The sequence below is a fragment of the Pyrus communis genome, chromosome 10 (genome assembly GCF_041283825.1).
Source record: "Pyrus communis isolate YQ-2024b chromosome 10, ASM4128382v1, whole genome shotgun sequence".
Lineage (NCBI taxonomy): Eukaryota > Viridiplantae > Streptophyta > Magnoliopsida > Rosales > Rosaceae > Pyrus > Pyrus communis.
The window spans coordinates 27,025,661-27,050,754 of NC_142574.1; the positions used below are offsets into that span (position 1 = coordinate 27,025,661).

General features: G+C 37.2%; 5 protein-coding genes and 1 long non-coding RNA gene across 6 annotated transcripts; 2 read left to right on the top strand and 4 right to left on the bottom strand.

Annotated features, from left to right (window-relative positions):
* Positions 1–2,292: 2,292 nt before the first annotated feature.
* On the bottom strand, positions 2,293–4,424 carry LOC137728483 (pathogenesis-related protein PR-1-like). Its single transcript, XM_088677415.1, has one exon. It carries the CDS (start codon positions 2,870–2,872, stop codon positions 2,354–2,356), a length of 519 nt encoding a protein of 172 aa, XP_088533541.1. The 5' UTR covers positions 2,873–4,424; the 3' UTR covers positions 2,293–2,353.
* A 154-nt stretch (positions 4,425–4,578) lies between these two features.
* Positions 4,579–5,106, bottom strand: LOC148693801 (uncharacterized). Its single transcript, XM_088677416.1, has one exon. It carries the CDS (start codon positions 4,955–4,957, stop codon positions 4,742–4,744), a length of 216 nt encoding a protein of 71 aa, XP_088533542.1. The 5' UTR covers positions 4,958–5,106; the 3' UTR covers positions 4,579–4,741.
* Positions 5,107–5,669: 563 nt separating this feature from the next.
* LOC137730159 (uncharacterized) lies at positions 5,670–11,624 on the top strand. The gene is made up of 6 exons (XR_015951852.1): positions 5,670–6,124; positions 6,498–7,950; positions 9,754–9,801; positions 9,901–9,938; positions 10,058–11,316; positions 11,468–11,624. It is a non-coding gene; the product is annotated as an uncharacterized LOC137730159 (long non-coding RNA).
* A 4,338-nt stretch (positions 11,625–15,962) lies between these two features.
* On the top strand, positions 15,963–17,171 carry LOC137729178 (Thioesterase superfamily protein). Its single transcript, XM_068468029.2, has 2 exons — positions 15,963–16,121; positions 16,484–17,171. Exon 2 carries the CDS (start codon positions 16,559–16,561, stop codon positions 17,039–17,041), a length of 483 nt encoding a protein of 160 aa, XP_068324130.2. The 5' UTR covers positions 15,963–16,121; positions 16,484–16,558; the 3' UTR covers positions 17,042–17,171.
* LOC137729179 (uncharacterized) lies at positions 17,126–20,308 on the bottom strand. The gene is made up of 5 exons (XM_068468030.2): positions 20,064–20,308; positions 19,543–19,623; positions 18,369–18,458; positions 18,215–18,268; positions 17,126–17,649 (listed from the first exon to the last, which is right to left on the bottom strand). Exons 1-5 carry the CDS (start codon positions 20,118–20,120, stop codon positions 17,380–17,382), a joined length of 552 nt encoding a protein of 183 aa, XP_068324131.2. The 5' UTR covers positions 20,121–20,308; the 3' UTR covers positions 17,126–17,379.
* A 1,209-nt stretch (positions 20,309–21,517) lies between these two features.
* On the bottom strand, positions 21,518–24,031 carry LOC137730067 (patatin-like protein 6). The gene is made up of 2 exons (XM_068469135.2): positions 22,594–24,031; positions 21,518–22,159 (listed from the first exon to the last, which is right to left on the bottom strand). The coding sequence occupies exons 1-2, from the start codon at positions 23,551–23,553 to the stop codon at positions 21,782–21,784; spliced, it is 1,338 nt and encodes a 445-aa protein (XP_068325236.2). The 5' UTR covers positions 23,554–24,031; the 3' UTR covers positions 21,518–21,781.
* Between the last annotated feature and the right edge of the window lie 1,063 nt (positions 24,032–25,094).

The following is a 25,094-nucleotide window of genomic DNA, read 5'->3' on the forward strand; positions in this document are numbered from 1 at the left end:
GGCGAGCAATGGGCACGTATTACCTTAATCGGTTTCTTTTACGGCTTATTATATTCGAATCCAATACATCTTACATACTTAATACATTGTATGTTTATTTATTTTTTAATTAAAATCTATCTTAATACATCTTATTTATTTTCTTATAATACCCTCACACCCCATAATCTCGCTACATACCTTATATTTTCTATCAGCAGTTTTTTTTTTTTTTTTAACTGCTTTTATAATATGCAATCATGCAGAAAATTAATCATGCTAAGGTATTGATTCTTGCTGTTTCTGTTCAATTTTTTTACAGAATCTTATGCAATTAAAAGTGTTCAATATGCGTTCCTCCATTGCTGTTTCTTTTCAATTTTTTACAGAATCTTATGAAATAAAAAGTGCTCAATATGCGTTCCTCCCAAACCCAACTGAAGCTCCACATCTTTCTGTAAGTAAAAAACTTGGGCATATAAATCTTTTTGACCGTAAAAGTTTGGTTGCAGTTTCTTCGTATTTTCAATATCTTTACAAGCTTATTTTTCTTAAACTTGAAGGGTGCGCGAGTCTCAGGTATCTTCTGAAGGACGGCAGATTGTCTGCCCTTCTGTTGACGTGACTTAACCGTAATTACACAAATAAGAGGGAATGGGAATGACACGATAACAGGAGGGCAGACAATTTACCTCCCTTCCGAAGATGCCAAGCAATATTGAATTCTTAAGCCTACGTGGCGGTGGTATAAAGGAGTTGCCTCCATCAGTTTGGTGTCACCAAAAAATTTCTTCTTTGGATATTGGAGATTGCAAAGACCTTAAGAAACTTCCAAACAGCAATTGTAAGATGAAGGTCTCTGGTTATTTTTGTATAGATTACTGCTCATCTCTTGACGAGTTTTCTGAGCTTTCCAGGAATATAAGTGTATTAGATTTGACTTGGACATTGATAGAAGTATTGTCCAAATCAATGGAGTGTCTCATTAGTCTCACTGCAATTAAACTGAATGATTGCAAAAGAATCAATACTGTGATATCACTGCCAATATTTTGGCAAATCACTAAAACAATGAAAATACGAAGCCTTACCTCATGTAAAGTTTTCGAAACGTTGATTTTATGTTTCATTCATCAAGAATAATTTTTCCAATTAAGGTATTTGTAGTTTCATTAATTCTACAATGGAGGATGAGAGTGGTTTTATGAGTTGAAGAAGATAAATAAACTTTGGATATACATGTGAGAAGTAATTTGAATTTTTATTTTTTGTAAAACCTTATAAGGTCGAAATTGTCATTACATATTAGATATGTAAGTCATTTAATATTAAATTTTAATGAATGGTGTATTCAACATATTATGGGGTACTAATAAAAAAAAGTCTTATCATAATGTTACTCTTCTTTGGAGTAATTCCACAAAGGTAAGTTTCTCAATTTCCACAAAGGCAAATTTCTCAATTTCATGTTACTCTTCTTTGGGTTATCAAGCTGATGTGGCAAAAGGGTCATACGAGAAATTTTTAGTTATGACGGGAGCACAGATGATACATCACGTGTTTTTATGCAAGTGGTGGAAAATTTTAATTTTTAAGTTATTAACCTTTTAACACACATAACCCACCATTTATATAGGGACACATGGTGTATCACCTCGTGTGACGGTCACATTGAAAAATCATACATAAGGCATGCATATGACAAAGACCAATATATATTGAGTGTTTATAGAAGGAAAATGAACGGACGACGCACGTTACTATTTGGAATTCCTGTTGCAGGAGGCTTTCTTTTCTTTATTATCGACCTATGCATGTAGTTTTAAAGCGTTTTGGGTTTTTTACCTATATGCATTTCCTTTTCTTCTGCCAACTTGCTGTGTAGAGAACTTTGTAGCCCTCTATATAAATGGTTTTTCTGCTACCATTTTTGGCACACCAGAAGAAAGCAAAAGCTACAATACTGTCCCTTCCGTTTACACTATTTCACTGACATATATACCAGTATAAGCAATCAAAAGAGAGATACATCACTCTCATTTCATAGTGTCGTGCTGCTAGGCGAAGTGGTGGAGTGCCGTACCCTAGATGGCGAGAGTTCAGCAGCCAAAAGCATCACTAGCTTGCGCTCTAACCCGCGTAGCATGGGATACATAGAAACCCGTGTTTCAATTTCTAGTAAAGTTTCTCTCTCATTTATTTATTCATAACATTGAGTACTATTTTACATTTTCTTATCAAGTTTAAAGTACATTAAGACCCGAATGTCACGAACATCTAAAAGAACATCCCGAAGAAAATCTTGTGGTACTATATAATACATCATATCATGTATTGGGAAGCTCATTGATCTTAATTATCGTATACTCATTAATCAATATGGTTTTTGGCCTATAAAGTTACCCGGGGGGTCATAGATACAAACCATGAATGTATCTCTACCCCTACATGTAACTTTGGAGCAACCATTCTTCAAGCTCCGCCTCCAAACCATCTGAGTACAATGCCAGCAATCTTTGTTCTGAGCACAGGAATTCGTCCTATAAGTATAGTAACTTCTCTCTTGCGCCCATGCTGCAACTGCGTCACCCGGCTTCCAATCTCGACCGCTGCCCCAGAAGAGGTTCTCGCCAAATTTGCTGTTCGAATGAACCAAGGAGCAGTCTTCTTGCCTCTGGTGCGCCCACCACGAAGCGTATTTCTCCAGTTTTCGGCTCCATTTGAGAGGGCGGAGACCGAGCCTTGATCTCTGAGTGTTGTGAGGGATCAAAAATTGTTGAACGGTGTTGTTGGGAGTGGGGGACCGTAGTTCATGAGGCTTAGAAAGAGATGGCCAAAACAGTGTGGAAATGAGGAGGTAGGTCCCTAACATACCACCTGAAAATAATTTCATAGTTCTATGAGAGAGAGAGAGAGAGAGAGAGAGAGAGAGAGAGAGAGTGTTGGGTGCTTATGTAGATCAAGACATGAGCATCTCCAAAGGAGGTAGGGTTATATATAGATGGTTTTTTTATTGCTAATTATTTTAGATAATAATTGTCAAAAATATAAGCAAAAACAACAAATTCAAAGAAAGTATACAACTTGTATTTGCTTCGAACAGAAATTTAAATTTGACAAAATTTTACACAACTTGTTTGTTACACGTAAAATACGAATAGAATGTTAATATTAGAATTAACCTCATATCATGTCAAAACTCAAGATACTAAAAAATAATTTGTTGGCGAGACGTTAAGATTACTAATTGGACAGATAAAAACCTGTTTAATTAACACATTAATTATTATTAATCTTGGTGTTAGATTTTTGTTTTGTTATTTGGTATATTGACTGAGAACGAATCGTTTCACATGTTCTTGTGGTTTTTCCCTCTCGTGGTGATGAATGATGGGAGGAATCCCTCCACGTGCTTGTACTAACACATGCATCAAAGAATTGTGAAGGATGAAAAATCGAAATTTTGAGTGCTAATTCTATTTTATATTAGTATGGGTCCAATGGGATTTATTTTTGTACATATTTTAATTACAATTTGCATAGCAATTAGCAACTAATCATGCATTCCTCAACAGATAATATTTATTTTAAACGACTACACTGGGCATCTCTGTCTTTTCACACAATTGTATTAAACCTTTGGCTTTATTTGACCAGCACATGAGTTCATATGGGGCAGAGAGAGGTACACCCTCATCAGCACATTAGTCCATCACTGATGACATGGCTAGCCAGATAAATTTTTCAATGTGCCTAGAATATGAAGTAGTATATCATGTGTTACTATACGAGTGGTGAGATACTCATGTTAAAAAATTAAAAACATAAAAAATAAAAATTCTCTCACTTATATAATGATACGTGGTGTACTAATTGTGTACTGAGCATAATGAAAATTTTCTTTATGTAGTTGGGCGGTGGAGTGAGCCCCACAACTGCTAGTAGGTGTAAACTTAAAGTGATAAAATGAAATATGATATTGTAATGAAATTATATATTAGTGTATGACAGTGCAATATTTTAAAAATAAGGTACGAGATTGCAATTGAATTAAAACCTAAAAGAATAAAATGTAATTTATTTATTTTTTATTTCATTACAAATTACGTGGGCTAGTAGTCAATCGCATAAACTAATTGGGTTCTTATATGAAACCACTCATTGGGCTAGGAACTCTTCAACTTCTATAACTCTTGGGCTAACATAATTTTTTAGTGGCCACTTATTTTCGGGGCCCAGTGGGGTCGCACACCTCGCACAGCCCATGGGCCAGCTCTGTATGAGCCGCCGGCGTATAGCGCAGAGCAAGAGGTGACGGTTTTTCGTGGCTTCTCCAGCAACGTGGGCAAGTCCTTCACGGACAATTACTTTTGGTTGTGGAACTGATTTTTCTGTTGTGCTTCTAGTATTATATATCAATTTTCTTTTTTCTTCAACTTTTCGATTCAATCATGCTCATTTTTTATTTTTTTTCGGCAACATAGAAGAAGAAAAAAAAAAAAAAACAAACACTAATTAAGAATAACTAATCTGGCTCTAGCGACTCCAGAACAGTCATTTAAAAGAGTTTGAACTAAATAAAGAAGAGGCTATGCAAACTCTTGAAAATCCATCTCGCTATTTAATCATGCTAATAAATTCATCATACCATATGCTTAGTAAAACTCAAGTTTACAACAAATATACATATACATGGCTCAGAATTCTCACCAAAACAAATATGAAATAATAAAAACAAAAAAGCACACACAATTTGTTGAGTTTAAACATTGGCAGAGTTGTCATGCTTGAAAGGATGTGGTGGAGGAGAGGAAGGGAGAGAGTTAGTAGCTCCTGGCGGAGGAGCAGGCATCCCGTAAACCTGAGCCGTGGCGATCGCGTCCTTTCGCCCTCTCGCTCTCCCGAAGAAGTAGCACCCGAAACCCAGCAGTATGGTGAACAAAATAAAAGGCAGAGAGATCACCACCACCATGCCCATGTCTCCCTTTCTTGTTCTGGTTGCTGCTGCTACTTTCACTTCTCCAAAGCTTTCCTCCTTCGTTTGAGTTCTGAATTCTGATGAGACTGAGAGGGAGTATATATAATTAGTAGTTTGTGGAGTGAAGTATGATGATCTGGAGGTTTCTGATTCTGTCCAGAAGAGCAACGTGAGTGACAGGAATTAAAAATGTGGGACTGGAAAACGGTAGTCTTGTAACGTTCGAATTTCTAACGGTCACTTTTTTGGGGGGACAATAGAAACGAATAGAACGTGGGGCCTGAATTTGTTGCCTCAAGTGATCTGGCGGGGTTCAACTACCAATATGCTTCCAAAAGATAAAGAAAAAAAGAGCATTATCGTTGGTGTACGCTTATTATACACCTATTTATTTATTACGTGTTTCATCTCCTAATCATACTTAACTTCTTTATTAAATAAATTTTCAACCTTTGAGAAAGTTGTGTTGGTTACTTCCATGTGTTTCAGGTTTGATGTAAAAATTGGTTTGTATGATGTATAATCTCCATGGATGAGATTATTCTAATGTGTGAGAGAGAGAGAGACAAGCGGCCACCAGAGCGGGATGACACGCCGATGGAGCGAGGTGACTGGTTGTCGGGTGTGGGTTGGGGCCACAAGTTTGCTGTCCCCATTTTTATGTCTTCATTGTGTCTCTTTGTTAATTTTTTTGACACTTGTCCTATTACTTTAGTCTAAAGTAGGAGGAGAAATCGCACTATTCATATAAACAGTGTTTTGTAAGACATTTCAGTTTATTTACAAGACTGCCACAGCCTCTCTCTGCCGCTAATCTTGATGTACAGGTGTTGATGATCGTGGGAAAGGAAGAACAATGGTAAAGCCGGCCTTTTCCATTTCCTTCTCAAACCCTCCTTGCCTCTTCTGTCTCGCAGACCCCGCGAGAACGACGCAAACGGTCTTGCCTCTGTCATATCCTCCTCTCGCCGCCGTCTCCCTTCTCTCGCTAATGTCGTCTTACTCCACCTTTTGCGTCAGGAAGGCCATGCGAGGTTTTTTGGGGTGGGGATTTCAGATTTCAAGGGGGGAGAGAGGCTGTGCTTCGTTTCGATCGGGCCAGGCCTCCATGATTCGATGGGTTCGAGGTGATGGGGGCAACGCGAGGGGTTGAGTGGCGTCGGGAAGGTATGTCGCTTTTTTCTTCCCCTTGCTGATGCATAAACCCATCAGTTCCTGTGTAATTCGTTTAGGTTTTCATTATTCTTTTTCGATTTGTTTTGTCAAAATTGAAATGGAATTTTTTGGCTGGATTTTGTATTAGGTTGCGAGAGGGTTCTGTTTTTAGGGTTTTCTCTCCGTCCCACTCCCTCTCGGTTTCTCTTATTCAGTTTGACGTAGTTTTGCAATTTAGGATTCAGTGCATTTCAATCTTTTTTACTGGAATATACGTACATATAAATGTATAAATTTGTTCAATTTTTCTGTACACAGGGCTGGGTTAATTTGATTCTTGACCTATGGTTGGATATTATATTACGATTGTGGGTTCTATTTTCAGGGGTGATGAAAAGAGACACCCATCTCTAATTCTGTTTCTGCTTCCAACAACTCAAAGGTCAGTGATCCTTCCTTCTCCTCTCTAATTCTGTTTCTGCTATTTCAATTTGTAGGATTTAATTTAGGGTTTTAAGTTGGAAACTTTAATTTAACATTTTCAGTTGCAGAGCTTAGTGTATACAACAGTCAGGGTTGTGGATTTTGATTGCTGGTCTACTAAATGTTTTATAACATGTAAACAGGGAGTAGATACTTTGTATGCCATGGATAGGGAATGGATACGTAATTAGATCAATTGATGGGTGCCTTTGTTTTGGATATCTACATCCAGCAATACCTGGGATTCTGTGTTTTGTTGTTTTAGCTCTGTGTCTTGATCAATTTCATGTTGTTACTGTCTCTTTAATTTTTTTTAAACGTTAGTCCAATGGTCCTACAAAGATATTCATAACTGGAATGAATAAGCAAACTATTGAATTCAACTGTGAGTTTAAATGATTGAGAGATTCTGGTGGTTATTGGATTGCTTAGGGAACGTAATTGTTGCCTCTGTTGCCATTTTGGTAGTCATATATGTACAGGTCAATTTCGTCAATTTTGCAGATTGTGATGGATGAACACCAGCGTCCCAATGGAATCCCCATTACATGTTTTACCCTCCAATCTATATATGCGCAAAGTGATCAAGAAAAGCTTGAATTTGAATATGAATCAAGGAGCACAAACATTTTGGTAAGATCATAGTATATGAATCCATTTTCTTAGGCCGTCTTAAAGCTATTTTGGTCCTTCAGATTTCAATAAGGAAACACAACAGGCATATTTTTAAGGACACGTCGATTTTCTCTTTGTTATTGTATTTGAGTTCGTAACAAATGCAGGAAGCAATATAATCATTTTTTTTTTTTATTGAACATGCAAATGATTACACCTTGCAGACAGATATCTCATCAGGTATGGAGGATGATGTTTTTCTAATTCTTAGAACTTTTTTTTTCATGCTTCTGTTTTGGTAGGACTATTGTTTCTTCGTCTCTGGGTGATCCAACCTCTACCGGATTATTTGAGGATTCCATGAGGGAAACTCTATTGCGTTTATGCTCATGATTCATGTTTCATATGATCTGACAAATGGTTTTAGCAGTAGTTGTACTTATTATGCTTGGCGTCTAGGTTTAGACTGCCCTTTTGCTTTTATTTTGCTCTTCCCTTCTTTCTTTCCCTTCGCTTCAGAGAGGAGCAAACTAACCTTTTGTTTTTGGTTTTGTGGGGAAATAGATATGAGGGTTGGACAATGAATCTATTAGCATTTCCACAATTGCTTTTATTTTGTAACTTTTGGGGTTTTGTCCGTGTGCTTGGATGCTGTCTGATTTCAGTCTATTTTGCTTTCTGGAAACACTGTTGTTTGAATTTTGCAGCTAGATGTCAAGGTGCTAGCGAAGGCTATGCAGGTGTGTTCCTGTTAATTGCAATTTCGCTACATTCTATGTTCAGATATTCTTAATTCCAGCAATTGATTTCATGCAACTGCAATTTTCGAAAGGTGCAGATATTCTCATTTGCTAATTTACTTATCAACCTCCATTTTCCATGGCTTAATGCTTATCATCTGCAAACCCCATTGCCCCTGTATCTTAAAGTTTTCCTCTTTCTTTTTCCCCCCTCATTTGGGTGCATATAATTTGGGCTCATTGTCATTTTTTAATTACTTACTGGTACTTTAGTTTACAATCTAGGCCATTCAGTCAATTGCTTTCTCAAATTATTGTATTTTGAGTAAAAAATTATTGGGTTAGTTAGGCTGCTGTATTTGGGGTTAGGGGTGATGTCAATGTCACAAGCAGATTTGGGTTTGGGGGATGGGTATAGCATTTCAGGGAGAAAAATGGGGAGGATTTTCGGGACAAAAGGGGGGATTGAGTGGTCGATTTGATGGGAGAGAAAGAGATGAGAGCGTGATTTCGGGAAAGAGAGAGAGAGAGGAGGAGATTGCGATTTGGGGATTAGGTGAAAACAAAGCAGCTTCGAATCACTCAAATCAAAACTGACCCTTCTGTTGCCTGCCTCTGCTTGCTTGGTCCCTTTCTCAATCGATGAGTTCTCTCACCATAATTCAGGTCTCTAATTTTTTAATGAAAGTAAAACCAAACGGTGCAAAGCACGGGAAGCTGATGGCAGGAAAGAGAGATTGAATTAGGGAATTCGAACTGATGAGATTATTTTGGTGAGAGAGATGGCCACGGCAACGGGAGAGACGACGGTTGAGATGTAGGCAGCAAGGAGTAGGGCTGCAGTTGAGGCTTTGAGTAGGCTCCAGGAAGCAGAGAACAAACTGTGCAAGTTGAAGATATTTTGATTCATCCTTTACTGTTTGATTGATCATTTGCTTTTTTAAAATTGTTATAGATATTTTGTTCCTTCATTAAAATTGTCATAGATCTTTGTAGGTTGTTTAGTTCACCTCTAGGGTTAGCTGTATGTCTTTGTAAATTAGGGGGTTATGCTATGTTAATTGCATTGTTTCTTGGTTGTTTTTTGTCCTTTGCTTCTAAGAAAACCGAAATTAGCCATTTTCGTCATGTACATTGGATAAATGGTTGAACTGATACCCTCTTATTTGTTGATGAGATAGTCTACCAAAAGGTTATGGAGTTCAACGTAGGAGAGTACAATTTTTTCATACGTAGGTATTCCTCATTTTGGTTTAAGGTACTAAGTTTGAATCAGGAGACGTTTTCTGATGAAGAAAACATCAACATTGTATGGATGAGTTTATTGTTTTTAATTCATTGTTTACTGTTTGATTTTCCATCTGCTTTCTTCAAATTGTCATAGATATATTTTTTTCCTTATTTAAAGTTGTCATAGATTTGTTTAGGTTGTTTAGTTCATTGGCAGTCTATTGTTTTGCCTGGTAGAAAGGTCCAGTCTTACTGTATCCTCCGACTCACTCCAGTCTGTCTCTGTCTTTGTGATTCTGGGTTCTGTTCTACCACTTTTGCTTCTCAAAGAAACCTAATTGCAGGTTCCTTTTCCATTTCCAAGCTTCCGTTATGCTTTGTGCTGCTGTATTTTCTATTTTTAATGAGGCTCGATTGAAATAGGCATCAGTTTGATTGAAATATGCGTCAACTTGATTGATTATGCTGCTGTATTTCGAAGAATAACAACTTTAATAGGTCTTAAGTGTCTAATGCATTGAACTATTGCATATTGTGAGGTATTTAATTTTTCCGTTGATTTTCATGTTGAAGATATAGATTTTCATTCTGTAGCTGGAGCTAACTTTCCTTTGAAGTGAGGTATTTAATATTTTTTTTTGTTTCTTCAGCTGATCATTTGTTCATATTTTTCATTGCAACCTTTTATGTGTATAAATATGCATGTGATTTTTTTTCCAGGAAAAGAATTGCGGAAAGGGAAGGTACTTGCTACCAAGGTGCATTTCGTTTGGCTTTCTAATGGCTAGAAAAGTAGAATTAATAATTGCAAACGAATTTTCCCAAGAAACAATCACATTATTGGATCTAAGTTGCGAATTGTTTTAATTTTGTATAGGCTGCAATAAAATCTGCACCCACAAGGGCCACAACTGGAGGAGTCAAGAACCCTGACAGTTACTGCCCTGGAACCGTCGCTCTTCGGTGAGTTTTCAACACAATATAGTTCAAATCCTCTGAATCATGTTCTTGAATTTTACTATATTGCATTTCATTATCTGAACTCTATTCTTTCAATCTGGTTACCTGAATCGTGCCTAATATTTGATGTGGTCGATGGCTTTGTATGGCTGGCTGGTGTGATTTGGGACTGTTTTTAGTTAATGGGAGACATGGCACAAAGGTGTGGGGCAATGAAGTCAAGTGGGATTAGGAATTTAGGGTAGTAGAGTTTTTGCTAATTTATGGGATTAAGCATTCTCAGGTATGTATGGATGTGTGATCTAAATAATATGAATTAGGATTTTTTGGTTAGTGTCCAATTAGTGAAGAAAGGATGATTCTTTTTGTTATCATGCATATTTAAGTTGTAAACATCTGAAAAGCTGCTTAATAGAAGTGAAATTTCCAGTTTTTGAGCCTAATTTCAAGTCTTGAACTTTGAATTTGTCTATACCTAGCTCAGCTGAAGCTATCCACGTTGTAGTTTAAAGTATTTGTATTGGTAATTATGTGTTTAAGTTGCGCAAATGAGTTGCCCCAATATCTTTTGTGTGCAATTTGGTGTAGAAATGTGGGTTTTGATGTTTTGGCAGGCATTGGAAAAAAAAAAAAAAAAATTGGTTTTCTCTCAATGCATAGTTAATCTTAAAATACGGTTTATTAAATTGGGTTCATGATATATGGGTGGTAGCAAATTAGCAACGTCAACTCTTGTAAGGAAGAGGCTGATGAGAGACTTCAAGAGGCTGCAACAGGACCTGCCAGCAGGGATTAGCGGGCACCCCAGGATAACAATATAATGCTATGGAAAGCTGTTATATTGGGGTAAGTTGGAAAAATGCAGTGCATAAAAGAAATCTACTGTTGTTTTCTCTTCTATTATGCAACATTAATATTTCACATTTTCGGTAGGAGACAGTAACTTGGAAAAATGCTTATATTTCCTATTTTTGGAACCCTTTATCTCATTGTTTCTTGAGTAGTTTTCTGGAAGGAAGAAAAGATAGGCATTCGTAAGTCCTATAAATTTTCAATTTTTATTTTTCTTGCTTTTATTTTAGTTTCTTATTACTAATTCTAATTTTGGGTGTATTTGTCAAGGCTGGTTCAATTTTAAGTAATATTTATGGCGTAGATTGGGAAAACAAACTTGAGGTATTAATTTTTCAGAGATAGTTTATGCTTGAAATTTGCATTGTTTTTATATCTTCCAACATTCTGTTTTCTTGGAGTTAACTTTGTGCTTGAAAACTTGCTGAAACAACAATGGAACAGTTTTTTTGTGTTTTGTTTACTGCTGAAACAGGTGCCAGGCCTATAGGCCATATATTTTGCCACCTTAACCGCAAGGGCAAAATGTGTGTGGACTGCATCTTGCTTCTGTTTCTTACGGAAATAGGCGTCCTGCATTTTTTTTCTTTGAACATTAGTGCTTGAAAGCTTAGCTGCTGAAACAAAAACGGAGTACTGCTAACTGTGTGAATTGCATGTTGCTTCTGTTTCTTATGGAAATAGAGGATTTTTTGCAACCACATCTGTTGTAATCAATAATGTTCTACTTCGTCCTGTTAATTGTACAATGTCTTTTCATATCAGCTATGTTGAATGTATATAAAAACCAAGCTGCTTATCTTACCGACTCCTTTCACTCATCTATCCCTCTATTCATTCATCATTATGTTTAATTTAATCAGCTTAAATGTGTCTTATTCAAGCTGATGCATTCAAGTCCCGCAGCAACGTACGGGCATATTTTCTAGTTACTTAAGTATGTTAACTCTTTTTTTGGTATTTAAAAGTTAAAATTAAAAACTCAAAAATACAATGAAATACGTTAGCATATTCTTAATCAAAGTCAATCTCCTTCTCGATTCTCATCTCTCAAACCCTATTTGAGCGAGGAAGACTATTATGACAATGGTAAAGAATTAGACTTCATGAAATTCGTACCGCTGATAATTTTGATGAGCCAAAAACAAAGAAAGGGATTGGAAAAAAAATTCATACAAAAATGTGAGATATCACGTAGCCACAAACTCTTCTGGAGACACCCCTCGTTTGTTCGAAGCATACACTCTCCTGAAACGCAAAAAGATTGAAAATTCTACAAATATTAAGCATGCATATGCATGGATGAATTGGATTAACAAGTTTATGAGACTATTAAGGGTTGGTTCCTACTCATAGTAGATACGCTTAATATTGTACTAAGCGTGTATTGATTTATTGAAAGAAAGTGTTATTGGTACTCCAAAAATTTAATTCTACATTCCTCATAAGTGTATTTTTCTTTCCAAATATAGAAAGTTTGGAATGTAGAATAAGATTTTTGAAGTGCCAATAACAATCCACTTATTGAATATGTGATTTTGTTATTGTGATTTCAGAATTTATCTTGCATCAGTACAAGTCATGATTAGGTAAGTCTTTGACGAGTAACATCCCATATATATTATTTGAATATTATGGAATATATATTAATCCGTTTTATGAAGTATTTTTCTACAATTCTAGATAATCATAGCTTTTTCAACTTAATTAAATACCAAGGGAATTTTTTTTTTTAACAAACGATATTATTTATACTAAGATGTACTCTTTGGAGTAAAACTCAAATTTTAGGTTCTAAATTTACCTCAGCTTACTCCAACCCTTATAGGGCAAATATGACTTTTAATCCAAAACTCATGACCCACTATATATGTGTACTTTTTTTAGTTTCATATTTATAAATTCATTGAATTCAATTACTAAAATCTAATATGATCAAATTCAATGGTTAAAAAAAAAAAAATCAATGGTCCAAATTTAAATCCAACGGCAAAAGTAATTAGAAAAATTATTTTATGTGTTTCATATTCTTTCATAGTGTTTCACGAGTTTCATAGTATCGGTTTGTAAGATCCCACATCGACCAACGGAGAGGGGGTGATGTGCCTTATATGTACATACTCCCCTCCTTATAGCACGAGGCTTTTTGGGAACTCATTGGCTTTGGATCCCATAAGAACACTTAAAGTTAAGTGAGTTTGGGCGAGAGCAGTCCTAGGATGGATGACCCCACTGGGAAGTTCTCATGCCAAAACCCAAAAACAAAACCGTGAGGGAATGGTAAGCCCAGAGCGGATAATATTGTGTTACGGCAGAATCGAGTCTGGGATGTGACAATTTGGTATCAGGGCCATTCTGCCGTTCGGTGCGGATGTGCCAGCGAGGACGTCGGGTTCCCCTTAAGTGGGGTGGATTGTAAGATCACACTTCAACCAACGGAGAAGGAGTGATGTACCTTATATGTACATGCTCCCCTCCCTATAGCACGGGGTTTTTTGGGAATTCACTGGCTCTGGATCCTATAAGAATTCTAAAGTTAAGTGAGTTTGGGCTAGAGCAATCCTATGATGGGTGACCCCACTGGGAAGTTCTCGTGCCGAAACCCAAAAACAAAACCGTGAGGGAAGGGTAAGCCTATAGTGGGACAATATCGTGCTACGGCGGAGTTGAGTCTGGGATGTGACACGGCTTAGAGATTTTTCAATACTTATCAGAATCTAAATATTTTTAAAATGTTCATAAAATTAAATTATGATAGTCTACATAATATTTATTTTATTTTATTTTTTAAAGTTACTTTAAGAAAAAAAATTATCATAAATTCATTCTTTAATACTCTCGGCCTAAAAATTTAATCCAGAAGGGTTGGAGGAGAAAAGTTGGGTTGGAGATCGTCTAAGAAGGGCTGGGCTGAGCCTCACAATGGGCTAGTAATAATATGGTTCAAATTCGCCTTCGGCGAGAATCAAACTTGATACCTCTCACTTAGAAGTGAAGAAGAATATCACTAGGCCGTAGTACTAAGTGACGATTATACAAAGGGATTGACTAATGGATTAACACTCTTGATCAACTGGCAAATTACTGTAATTATGAAGAGAGATTTTTCTAACCATCATGGGGTGGCTTAGTGGTTGAGGACGAATTCTAAATTCGTATTTCACACAGTACATTCCGAGTTCAATTCCTATCTAATAAAGACTGAATTGACTATATGAATATAGACTGTCGTTGCAAAGTCACCAACTGATCATTTCGAAAATGAAAATAAAAAAAAAGAGACTTTTCTCATTGTAGCAAATGAACCAAAAATTAAGGAAAGGGATCCTCTTCGGATCTCTTCCACCTGAGCCAACTGAGCAAAAAATTCAAGTCATTGAAATTTGATCTAACGGCTAAAAATAGGAGGCCCCATTAAAAGTTATAATAACTTTAACTGTTTGATCAAATTTTAAGTGTTCGAATTTTGTGCTTGGTTGGCTCAGGTGAAAAGGATCCGGTTCCAATAATTAACTTCAAGTTAGTTATTGAATAGATGTGGCATATACCAAGGATGTCATGGTACCAATATTTCAAACTAACGACGTTTGCTATGATGAAAAAGTTAGGGTAAAGTACAAAAAATTACCTCAATTATTGGTGTCATGACACTTTCATACCTTATCTTTTAAAATTGACAATGTTATACCTCATCTTTAGAATTTGGTCCAATGTTATACCTTCCGTTACTTGGTCGTTTACTTTTCAGTTAAATGCTAACATGGCTTAATTCGGGACCCACTTTCTATTAAAAAATCATTAAAATATTATTAAAAACTAAAAAAAAATTATTTAATATTTTTAAAATATTAAAATAATAATAAAAAGTTAAAAAAAAAAAAAAAAAACCCTCGATTCATCCCTCCCCCATCTTCATCCTCTTCCCCCCACCTGCAAACCCCCCCCCCCCCCCCCCCCCCCCAAAAATAAAAATAAATAAAAAATTCCAATTTGTCTTCCCTAGTACCCACCCTTAGTTTGTCTTCCCCCTCTTCTCCCTCTTGCAACCCAGGAAAAAAAAAAACCCAGATCCCGTCGACGGGAAGATGGGTGCGCAAAGAAGGTGGAGGATGGGTGTGGAAGAGGATGTGGAGAATGGATGAGAGTGGTGGATTTGGGGTTGGCAAGGGGTTGGGTTGGGGGGGGGGGGGGTGGGTGGGGATGAAATGGGTTCACTTTGGATTTTTTTTTTTTTTTTCTCTTCTCCTTCTTCTTCTTTTTGGGTTGCAGAGGGGTGCACGAACTGGGTTGGGTTGAGTTTTTTTTTTTTTTTTTTCTTCTTCTTCTTCCTCCTTATTCTTCTTTTTGGGTTGCAGGGGTTTTTTTTTTTTTTCTTCCTCCTTTTTTTCCTTTTCTTCGTCTTCTTCTTCTTCCGCAGGGGGGTTGATGGGTTTTCAAATTTTTTTTTGTTCTTCCTCTTCTTCTTCTTCCCCTCCCTGGGGGGGGGGGGGGGAGGTGTTGATGGGTTTTCAAAATTTTTTTTTTTTTTCTTCCTCCTTCTCCTTCTTCTTCTTCCGTAGGGGGTTTGATGAGTTTTTGAAGATTAAGAAGGGAAGAAGATGAAGATGCGAAGCGAAAGGGGGGAACGGACGAACAGAGGGATTTTTTTTTCTTTTTTTTTTACTTTTCTTTATTATTTTTAAAAATATTAAATAATTTTTTAATAGAAAATAGGTCTTGAATCAAGTCACATCAGCATTTAACTGAAAAGTAAACGGCCAAGTAATAGAAGGTATAACATTGCACCAAATTCTAAATATGAGGTATGACATTGTCAATTTTAAAAGATGATGTATGAAATTATCGTGATATCAATAGTTAAGGTAGTTTTTTTTGTACATTATCCAAAAAGTTAAGTTGAGTTGAATGATGGATCCACTTCGAATACGTGGCGACTATTAAATTGAAGGGACTAATTTAAATATTCATAAGCTGGGGATGTGCCGTGCAATTTTCCATTGTGACTATTACTATTTATCAGCCAAATTCCCAAACCCTCCTCTCCCACATGTCACCTGTATCTTCTCACTCACATTTCTGTCTGCGACGACAGACTCAGAGAACGGACGCAGCCGACAGCCCTCCTCAAGGTTCACACCTCTTTCTCTTATTAACTAAGACCTATTTTTTTCTCTGTCTTTCTTTGATTCAGCTTCATATCAGAATATCCCTGATTTAAATTTTGCGTCTGTTTCGGAAAAGCTTGTTCATTTCCCAACCATGAATTGGGTTTTGTTTTTATTTAATAATTCGTGAATAAATCTGGGATTTTGAATAAATTGCTCTTGAATTTGGGTGGGTGTTCTTGTGCTCAGAAAAATATTTGGGAAATTTTGTTATTGGGTTTTGGTTTCCGGGTTTGATCTGTTTGTATGCAAGATCTGGTTTTTTTTTTCTTTCTCCATGGATGGTAATTTTTGTTGGGATTGAGGCCAAAAAAATCATTTTGCAGATTAAAATTGCGAAAGAAAAACACTCATAGGCCTCAAATCAGCAACAGAAGTTCGAGCTGAAGGCAATCGCTGAAATGAAGAAAGAAGGAACCGAGGAAACGAGTATGGAGATGGTGAAGTTGTTTTTGGAGAAAAAAGGTGAAATGGCAGTCGCCATGGATACTCTGCCGGACAAGTTCTTCGAGCCATTCATCATGAAGGGCGTCAAAGTCGACCTCCTTGAACCCGGACGCATTGTTTGCTCCTTCAAGGTACCCCCGCGTCTGCTGAACGGGGGCAATTTCATGCACGGTGGAGCCACAGCAACCCTTGTGGATTTGGTAGGATCAGCTGCACTCCTCTCCTCTGGGGCTCCCAACTTTGGAGTTTCGGTGGAGATCAATGTGTCCTATTTGGATTCGGCTTATCCTGGCGAGGAAGTTGAGATCGAGTCCAGGACGTTACGTGTTGGAAAAAGTGTTGGTGTTGTGAGTGTTGAGCTCAGGAAGAAGAAGACTGGGAAGATTATCGCGCAGGGCCGTCATACCAAGTACCTTGCTGTTTCTAGCAAACTATGAACAGCTTGGAATTTGAACGAGACATTATTCAGTCAGTATTATGTGAAAGATTTCTCGACGTCGAATAATTTTTTCTGTAGTGAATTGTAATGCAAGCAATGATCAATTGAATCTCTCAGATTGATACAAATGGTTAAGAATGATTTTTTAGATCGGTAAAAGCTCCAATCTTCAAATTGTACTCCTCAGACTGATACAATTGTTAAAAACCAGTCGATGCTTCTCAAAAAATTCTCAAAAACAGAACACATTATCGGTTAACCTTTCGATCATAACACGATAAAACAGAATCACGAATAAGTTAACCAAATTCAAGAAAACAGCTTTTACTATTTGAGTCATAGTTCGTCAAAATCGTATCCATCATCGTTATTGTATCCCTCCTCGTAATTGCATTCTTCATCATAATTGTACCTGCTATATTCGTCGCTTGCAACATATGTATCATCTTCATAGCCTTTTCCGGCTTCAACCTCTTTACTGTATGTATTTTCACGTTCGAGCTCCTCATCACGACTGCCTTCAAAACTATTCCTCCTCTGATTCGACAGCTGCTCATCACGACGACTGCCACAATTAGACTCCGTGCCTCCTTCAAATCCAGGTCCCTGAAAAACAGACGGAGAAAAGGGTCAGATTCAGCAAATTCGGGATACATTGAAAAGTTCTAAAACCTACAAGGATGGAACTACATTGCAAAATCAGTATAGATGGCCAAGAATCTATTAACCATATAATGAGATAAAAAATTCCCTACTTCCTAAAGTCTTCCATCAGCTGCCCGATTAACGAACAGCCTGTATAATTGATCATTCTGGTAAAACACCAGACTGATTTTCAGATACCATTGTCAAGCCTTAATCAATCCTTAATCACCATCTTCTAAAGATCACGGTTTTACGCATTTAAGTTTTATCCTGCCATAGTTTGTACAACTCTGATGGACCTTTACCCACTAAACAGAAATTTTGGCGTCTGCCCACTGACCGCATAAACATACTAATATTTGACCTTTCAAAAAATTAACGAATTAACGAGCAACTAGACCTTAAATATTTGACCCTTCAAAAAAACTAGACCTTAAATGTTTGATATAAGCATAATACAAGGAATTGCACAGCCATGAGTAAGGCAAGAATGATTCTAAAATAAGCCAGCGAAAAAGATACTTACAAGGTCTTCATTTAATTTCTTCAAAGCATCGAAGTCGATTTTTGAACTCAGCCTCTGCAAAAAAAAAAAAATGCCACGTTAGTAATTGTTGAATAATACAAGTATATGACTTAAAAATAGCCCATCCAGTGTAACCACCAGTTAATTCACTTACCTCTTTATTCATCCCAGTAGAAACTTTGGCGGCTGCTTTTTCTTGAGGTGCAGCTTTCTTGGCTTTTCTGGCTCGTTTTTTACTCTTTCCCTACCAAATTTTACCGTTGTATGTACAAAATTAGAAATCAATGATTAAGACTCAATGCTGGCAGTAAAACAAAGACAGATAACAAAAGAACAAAACTAAAAAATAAATCAAATGCGAATAAGATTAAAAAAAAAGTTTAAACCATTTAACCAGTATCCAAATACTACTTTGGAAGCAGGAGCAACTCCAATAACACTTCATAATTTAGGCAAGAACGACAAAGAATGGCGAATAAACTGAATGAATCTTCCAAAGCATAATCTTTGGAGTACAAAGCACAAATGACAGTCTAGAATAAAGGAAGATAAACTCAAGGGAAGTAAAGATTTGGATGAACCACACAGCTAGCCATGTGACGTGATTTAATGAATCGATCCAAGGTTTAGTTAGAAGGTCCTACTTTAAAAGGCATAACTTTACTGCAAAGAAATGCATAAAAAAAAGTGCAAGCAAGACACCAGTCCTAAGACATATACACTATCATTCTAACACAACAGATTACGAAAACTGAAATTGGCATTTGGTGGGCTTTTCAGATTCAGAACTGGCTGTTTTATGTGTTTAGGGTCTTAAAAGAAATATAGTTTGTAGATTAGCCATAGTTTCAAAGATTAGGACTAAAAAACAGGTTAATTGTCTGGAAGACCAAGGATTGTTGCAAATTTTAGTTATCAGCATGCTTTTCGAATTTGGGGACTAGAAGTTAGAGAAACCAGAAAGAAAAGAGAGATCAAAGATTAGGGTTTTTGAATCAAGCATGAAAAGAGAGACTATAGAAGTACAAAGAGAGAGAATTGAGAACTTCCAAAAAATCACTGAGCTAAAGAGTAAAGGAAGAATGAAGAGGCAAAGAGTGGAAGGGAGAAAACCAGAAACCCCTACAAAGAAAATGTATACTACTACGGTCATGATCAAATGCAAAATCTCATGGATCGTTCACTCTGAACAGTCGTGACCAACAAAAACATAGACGAAAAATAAGAACAAAACCTTCGAAAAACAGAAACTATGAAATTCCCTAACATTGCAACAAATCCTTGTGAAAACAATTGTGTCAAAACTTATAAACTTGCAAAGGCATTACCTGATCGTAGTCCTTGTTGAGTACTTCCCAAATGATTCTTTTAAACCGCGCCGCCTCCTTGCTGTTAAGGTACCCAGCAACCTAAAAAACAGAAGCATGAGTTCTTCCATATCCAAATTCACAAACGCCAAAACAGAAGCAACAATCAAATACGAACCTAAATCGCTATACCGACTACCGAGTAGGGTACGATGGAAGTGTTCTCTGATGGGCAAGTGGGTATAACTTTCAGGATCTCTGCTTTTGTCTTTCATTAGATTTTTCCCCTTAATTATCAGACATGAAAAATGTGTTCGATTGTCATGAACCAAGAACGAATCTTTTCACAATAACAACGAAAGACAATTGCAACAACATCGACATGCAAACTAAATTATTATTATTATCATCGAAAATTTTGAACGCCTACCCTTCAATTCATCAGATTACGGAACACGGGCAGACACAATTCAACGAAAACAACAGAAATTTGAAAAGAAGAATAAGAAAGCATCAAAGCAATGCATGCATTATCTGCATACCTCGGAGTCGTCGATATCAGAGAGGCTTTCTGAGACATGGCCATCCGCTGTTGACATCGCCGCTTGCCGCCTTCTTCTGCAAGCTCTCGGTTCTTTTGAACTTTATGTAAATTTAGGTCTTGGGTTTTCCTGTTTTCGTGGAACTAGTATTTATATCGACAGTAATGTCGGCGACCAAACGTAAACTTGTTTGAGTCTCCGAACGAACCGACCTAGTTCGGCTTCCTTGTTAGAATTGGATGGAACGAATACGGATCCTCGCCGGATCCGTTTTGTGAGGATTTGGGTATCCGTAAATCGTGTCCGTTGATCGTATATTTTGCGGTCAAAAATTATTTTAAATATTTTTATTTAAAATTAAACACAATACTTGATAAAAATTAATCGTATAATATACGATAAACGGATACAATTTACAGATTTCCAGCATCTTCACCAAAATGATCCAAGAGAATTCTGTTGGGGATGGAATGCTCGAGCCCCATGTTTTTTTCAAGGCAAAGATTCAAGTTTCATTTTTCTTATTTTTTATTTTGATGGAAAAGGTAATCACACATTAAAAGCCCAAAATCCAAAGGGCCACTACAAGTAGGAGGCCCAAAATAATAAGGCAAACTACCATTCTTACGTAATGTATTCATCTAAAGACTACATAAAAGGAAAGAGTTCAAACCTGGGACGCAGTGTGTCGAAGAGAAAGATCTTCTCCACAAGGGTAGAGTAACTTAGTTTAAAGAGAATAATGAGGCAAACTTTTTATTTGTTACCTTAACTATTATCCAACTTTAAATTTGTTACCTGAAAAACAATATCAAACCCGAAATAATGATTGTAATTTATTTTAGTTTGCCCTCACAGCATCAATTCAATCAAAATCTTCACCAAATAAAAAATTTCATTTAAAATGAATCATGTACACCGCACATGCCTCTCATGTAAGGTTGTTTCAGTCCTTTCACGATCAAGATTGACATGGACGACATTTTTCTCCTTTTGCCTCTAAACATGAGCTTCCCCTTCCTAAAAACTTAGGGTCCTCCAAATCATTTCAATTGTTGCCTAAAAAACTTAGGGGGTCCTCCAAATCATTTCAATTGTTGCCTAATTTTAAGGTGGAAAGCTCATATTTGAATTCAAAATGAGTGAGTATTATGAAAATTAGACCTGAATCGTGAAAGGACCGTAACGCTTTATAACAAATATACTTATAATTTTGAGTTTGTTTTTGTTTTTGTTCTTGAGGTAAAAAATTGAAATTTAGATAAAAGTTAAGGTAGCAAATAAAAAATTTGCATTTACTTCATTATTTTGTTTATACTGCTCAATTATTGACCAAAAAAAGGCCTTAAATTTAAATATCTGAAAATTAAATTAAGATTGTGTGGAGGGAATTCAGATCTGACATGCTATTCCCCTGCCACTACCAAAAGCCAAATCTAAAGTACAATTACAAGTAATTAATTAAATATGTATTATACAAATTGACTCCAGTAGAATCAAAACATACAAACTATAGATAAATCCAATTTCCTTGCCTTCATCCCATACTAATATACACATTGCAAACACCCTTCTCATAAAATTTAATTACACTGAACATACAACAAAAATCAAAATCAACTCAGCAGTAGCTCAGCTCAGACTCAGACACTTAATCTCATACATCAAGAGCGGCTACAAATGCTTAACATATATTACGTACATAACTCGAGCACATATTAGCACGAAGATGACATAGATAGGGTTGTGGCGGATGATGTTCTACTCGGCGATGATGAAGAAGTCTGCTTCAACGCCACGGTTGGCAAAATGCAAGTTTTTCTCCTCTCTTGTTCCTTAATCAGCTCCCCGGAAAACATTTCTAGCTTCCCCACATTTGTGCTCTGCACCATTTTTTTACCTTGGAATAGTACGGACTCCACATTTTTTTGTGACAACATTTCATCTGTCAAGGCCAGCATGTCTATTTTGTTCTTATTTTTGTCGTTGGGGTTTTGGGGGCCTCCATACATTTTCGATATGATTCCGTTGGCTTGCACGCGAACATAATTGGTTGCTCTGGATTGTCCAAATGCCATTGAAACGGCTTGATCAACCTTTAATTTAGAAAAAAAGAACAAAATGATTAGTTGGGTTACCTAATCATAAAGAAAATTAAATTAATTGAGCACCAAATATGCTTTAAGATTTATTTTGTACAAAATATTTTAATTTTTAACCACCAAAATAAAAATGTTGCATAAAGAGCCAAGAGAGCCACTTTGTTTGTTTTAGCTAATAAAAAAATTATTAATAATTAAGTGGCCCCTTTATCATGGCAGTGTGCTCGGTACACAAGGTAAAACATCACATGTCATTATACAATTAAGAAAATTTTTGTTTTCAAGTGTCTTATAATTGTACGGTGACATGAGGTGTTTCACTACGATGATTCATCCACCGTTCACATTAGAAAACCAAAAAATTACTTTCACATAAATTTTAACAATGCAGATAAAAAATAAAAAGTAAAAAGGATCATAATTCTTACCAAATCTGAAGCTCCTTCACCGGCGATCCTCAAACAGCCAGAAGGCGACAAATTTCCAAACTGGGACTCTCCATTTCCAAGCGACACCACTAACAGATCTTCAACATCGTTACAGAAAGGAAACTCCTGCTTATTATTCAGCACGTGCGTAATAGCCGCAGCCGTCGGATTGTTCATTGCGATCCCTCCATCAACGGCCATGATCTTCGTTCTGCAATCCACCGACCTCACCTCAACGGCAGGTTGAGACGACGTGGCAGCGCACACGTCCATCATCTTAAAATCGTAGTTGTCCATCTCCACCGCGTCCGCCCGCGAAAACAAGAAGGGCGCGCGGGAGGACATGTCGTAGCATGGGATCAGCACCGACTTCAGCGTGTCCCTGAGAGTCAACTGCTCCCCGAAAGTCTTCCGAAAGAGCTTCTCCCTCTCCTTCTCCGCCTTCGCCGGCCGGAAAACCCGCTGGAAAATCCCCCCTGGCGACGACTTGAAGATCTTGCGGCGGTTCTGGAGGAGGAAGTCGAGGGCTTCTTTGGCGGTGAACATGGGTCGGGTCGACCCATCTTTCAATCCCCGGGTGAAGAGGAGGGCAGCGAGAATGCCTCCGGCACCCGACCCTGAAACGACGTCGAAGAAGTCGGAGATGGCGGCGCTAGGATCGCCGGACTTGCGGCGGAGAGACGACTCGAGGTGGGAGAGCGCGTTGGCGGCGAGGATGCCATCGGTGGCTCCGGCAGCGTCGATGGCGAGGATTCGGACTTTTCCGGTGACTTGTTTGCTAGAATGCATGTGGTGGAGAGGAGTCGATAGATCGGCGGGGTTGGGGTCGGAGACATTGTGAGGTTTTGTGCTTGGTGGGTTTCCGAAGAGGAAGTTGTTCTCGAGAATCGAGAAGATTTCGTAGGAGAGCTTGTCGACGTCGAGCGAGTTTGTGTCAATGTTGAGCATGGGAGCCGCCATTTTTGTAGATTTAATGCAAAAGAAGACCAACGTACGTGCTGAAAATGTAGGTAAGGATTTTAGCTTATAGATTCTTAGCTAAGTACTGGCTAGAAGTGCTTTTAGAAGATTAAGAAATTGACTTGTGTTGTGGATGATGATGATGAAGATGGGTAGGGAGTAGGAGGGTTTATATAGGTGGTGGGATTTGAAGAGGTACGTGCGGGAAGTTTGTGGATGTGTGGGAGTGATATTTTTAATATTCGGTCGAATGTTATTTGTGACCCTCTTGGAACATTCTTAGGTACTTAGCTGCGTACCATACGACCAAGTGAGCTTTTTTTAATTCATAAAAAAAATGCAGCTTTAGAATGTTGGAGGAGGGTGCTACGAAACCGCCGTATGATCTCTAAAAAATTTGTATTGATCATTAGGAGGGGAGAAAATATTTTTTTAGAGGAGGTTTTGGCGTTTTTGAATGGTAACTATTCTCAACATTGATTCAAAGGAGGACCGGTACCGATTGACTCTAAAGAAGAGATTGTATGCCAAGATAGATGCATAAAAAAGAAGTTTAGCCTACAGCAAACACCTAAATCTCGCTCAATACTACACGAAAAATAAATTAGCCCACTCCTGTATAAATTCCTAGCCAATGGGTTGATCCTTGGCTCATCATTGGTGTTAGTTATGAAATAGAAAGTGTTATTTTGCGGTAAAATTTTTAGTTTTACTTCATTTTATATTTTATATAGCATTCCAGCCGTAAAGTTTAATTGATTTGGGGCGCAATTTAAAATTTTGAATATTAATATTGAGGAGTGAGGGCTAGAAGATAAATTATTGATCCCATAAATAATCTTATCGTGATGCCTTGTACCAAAATGTCCGTGGTACCTTGCTATCTTACCTCTCTGGCAGATAGAACATAGAATTGGAAGGGATCGATGGGAGTACTTGAGGGATACAAACTCAGCTACATCCAAATAAGAAATTAATGCTTTATTGGAACTTCAACTTCATCTCCTTTCTTTCGCACTGTCTCCTTTACTTATGGAAGTACTAGCCAGTACTACTTCTAAGCGCCATATTTCTTTCAAATTTCAATCTTCTACTGTCATCATGTTCAAAATTTCAAATATACCTTTTAGGGTTTCAAGTTTAGTGTTTAGGGTTTCTTTTCACTCCGTGTATAGATACATTCAATGGAGTTTCACATTCGAACGTTTTACGTGTCTCTGATGTAAAGATCATCGTCATTGTTATGTAATTAAAACGTAAAAAAGACTGTTTATACTTTAGATTATGAAACGTTCCAATTTGAATTTAATGATCATCCATCGTATGTAGTAAACAAACATCAAATTCATGACTCCCTAAAGCATTTTCCCTTGAATAGATTACATAATACTGCTGAATGCAAATGAAAATATATTTGTTTTCGGCTGGAGACAGATCGATCCAAAGTGAACTTTTAATATGTGAATGTGATCGTCTCCTATAGGATCTAAACTGCCCAATTGTCATATATAGATAGACAGCCATATCAAGTTGAGCCCCTC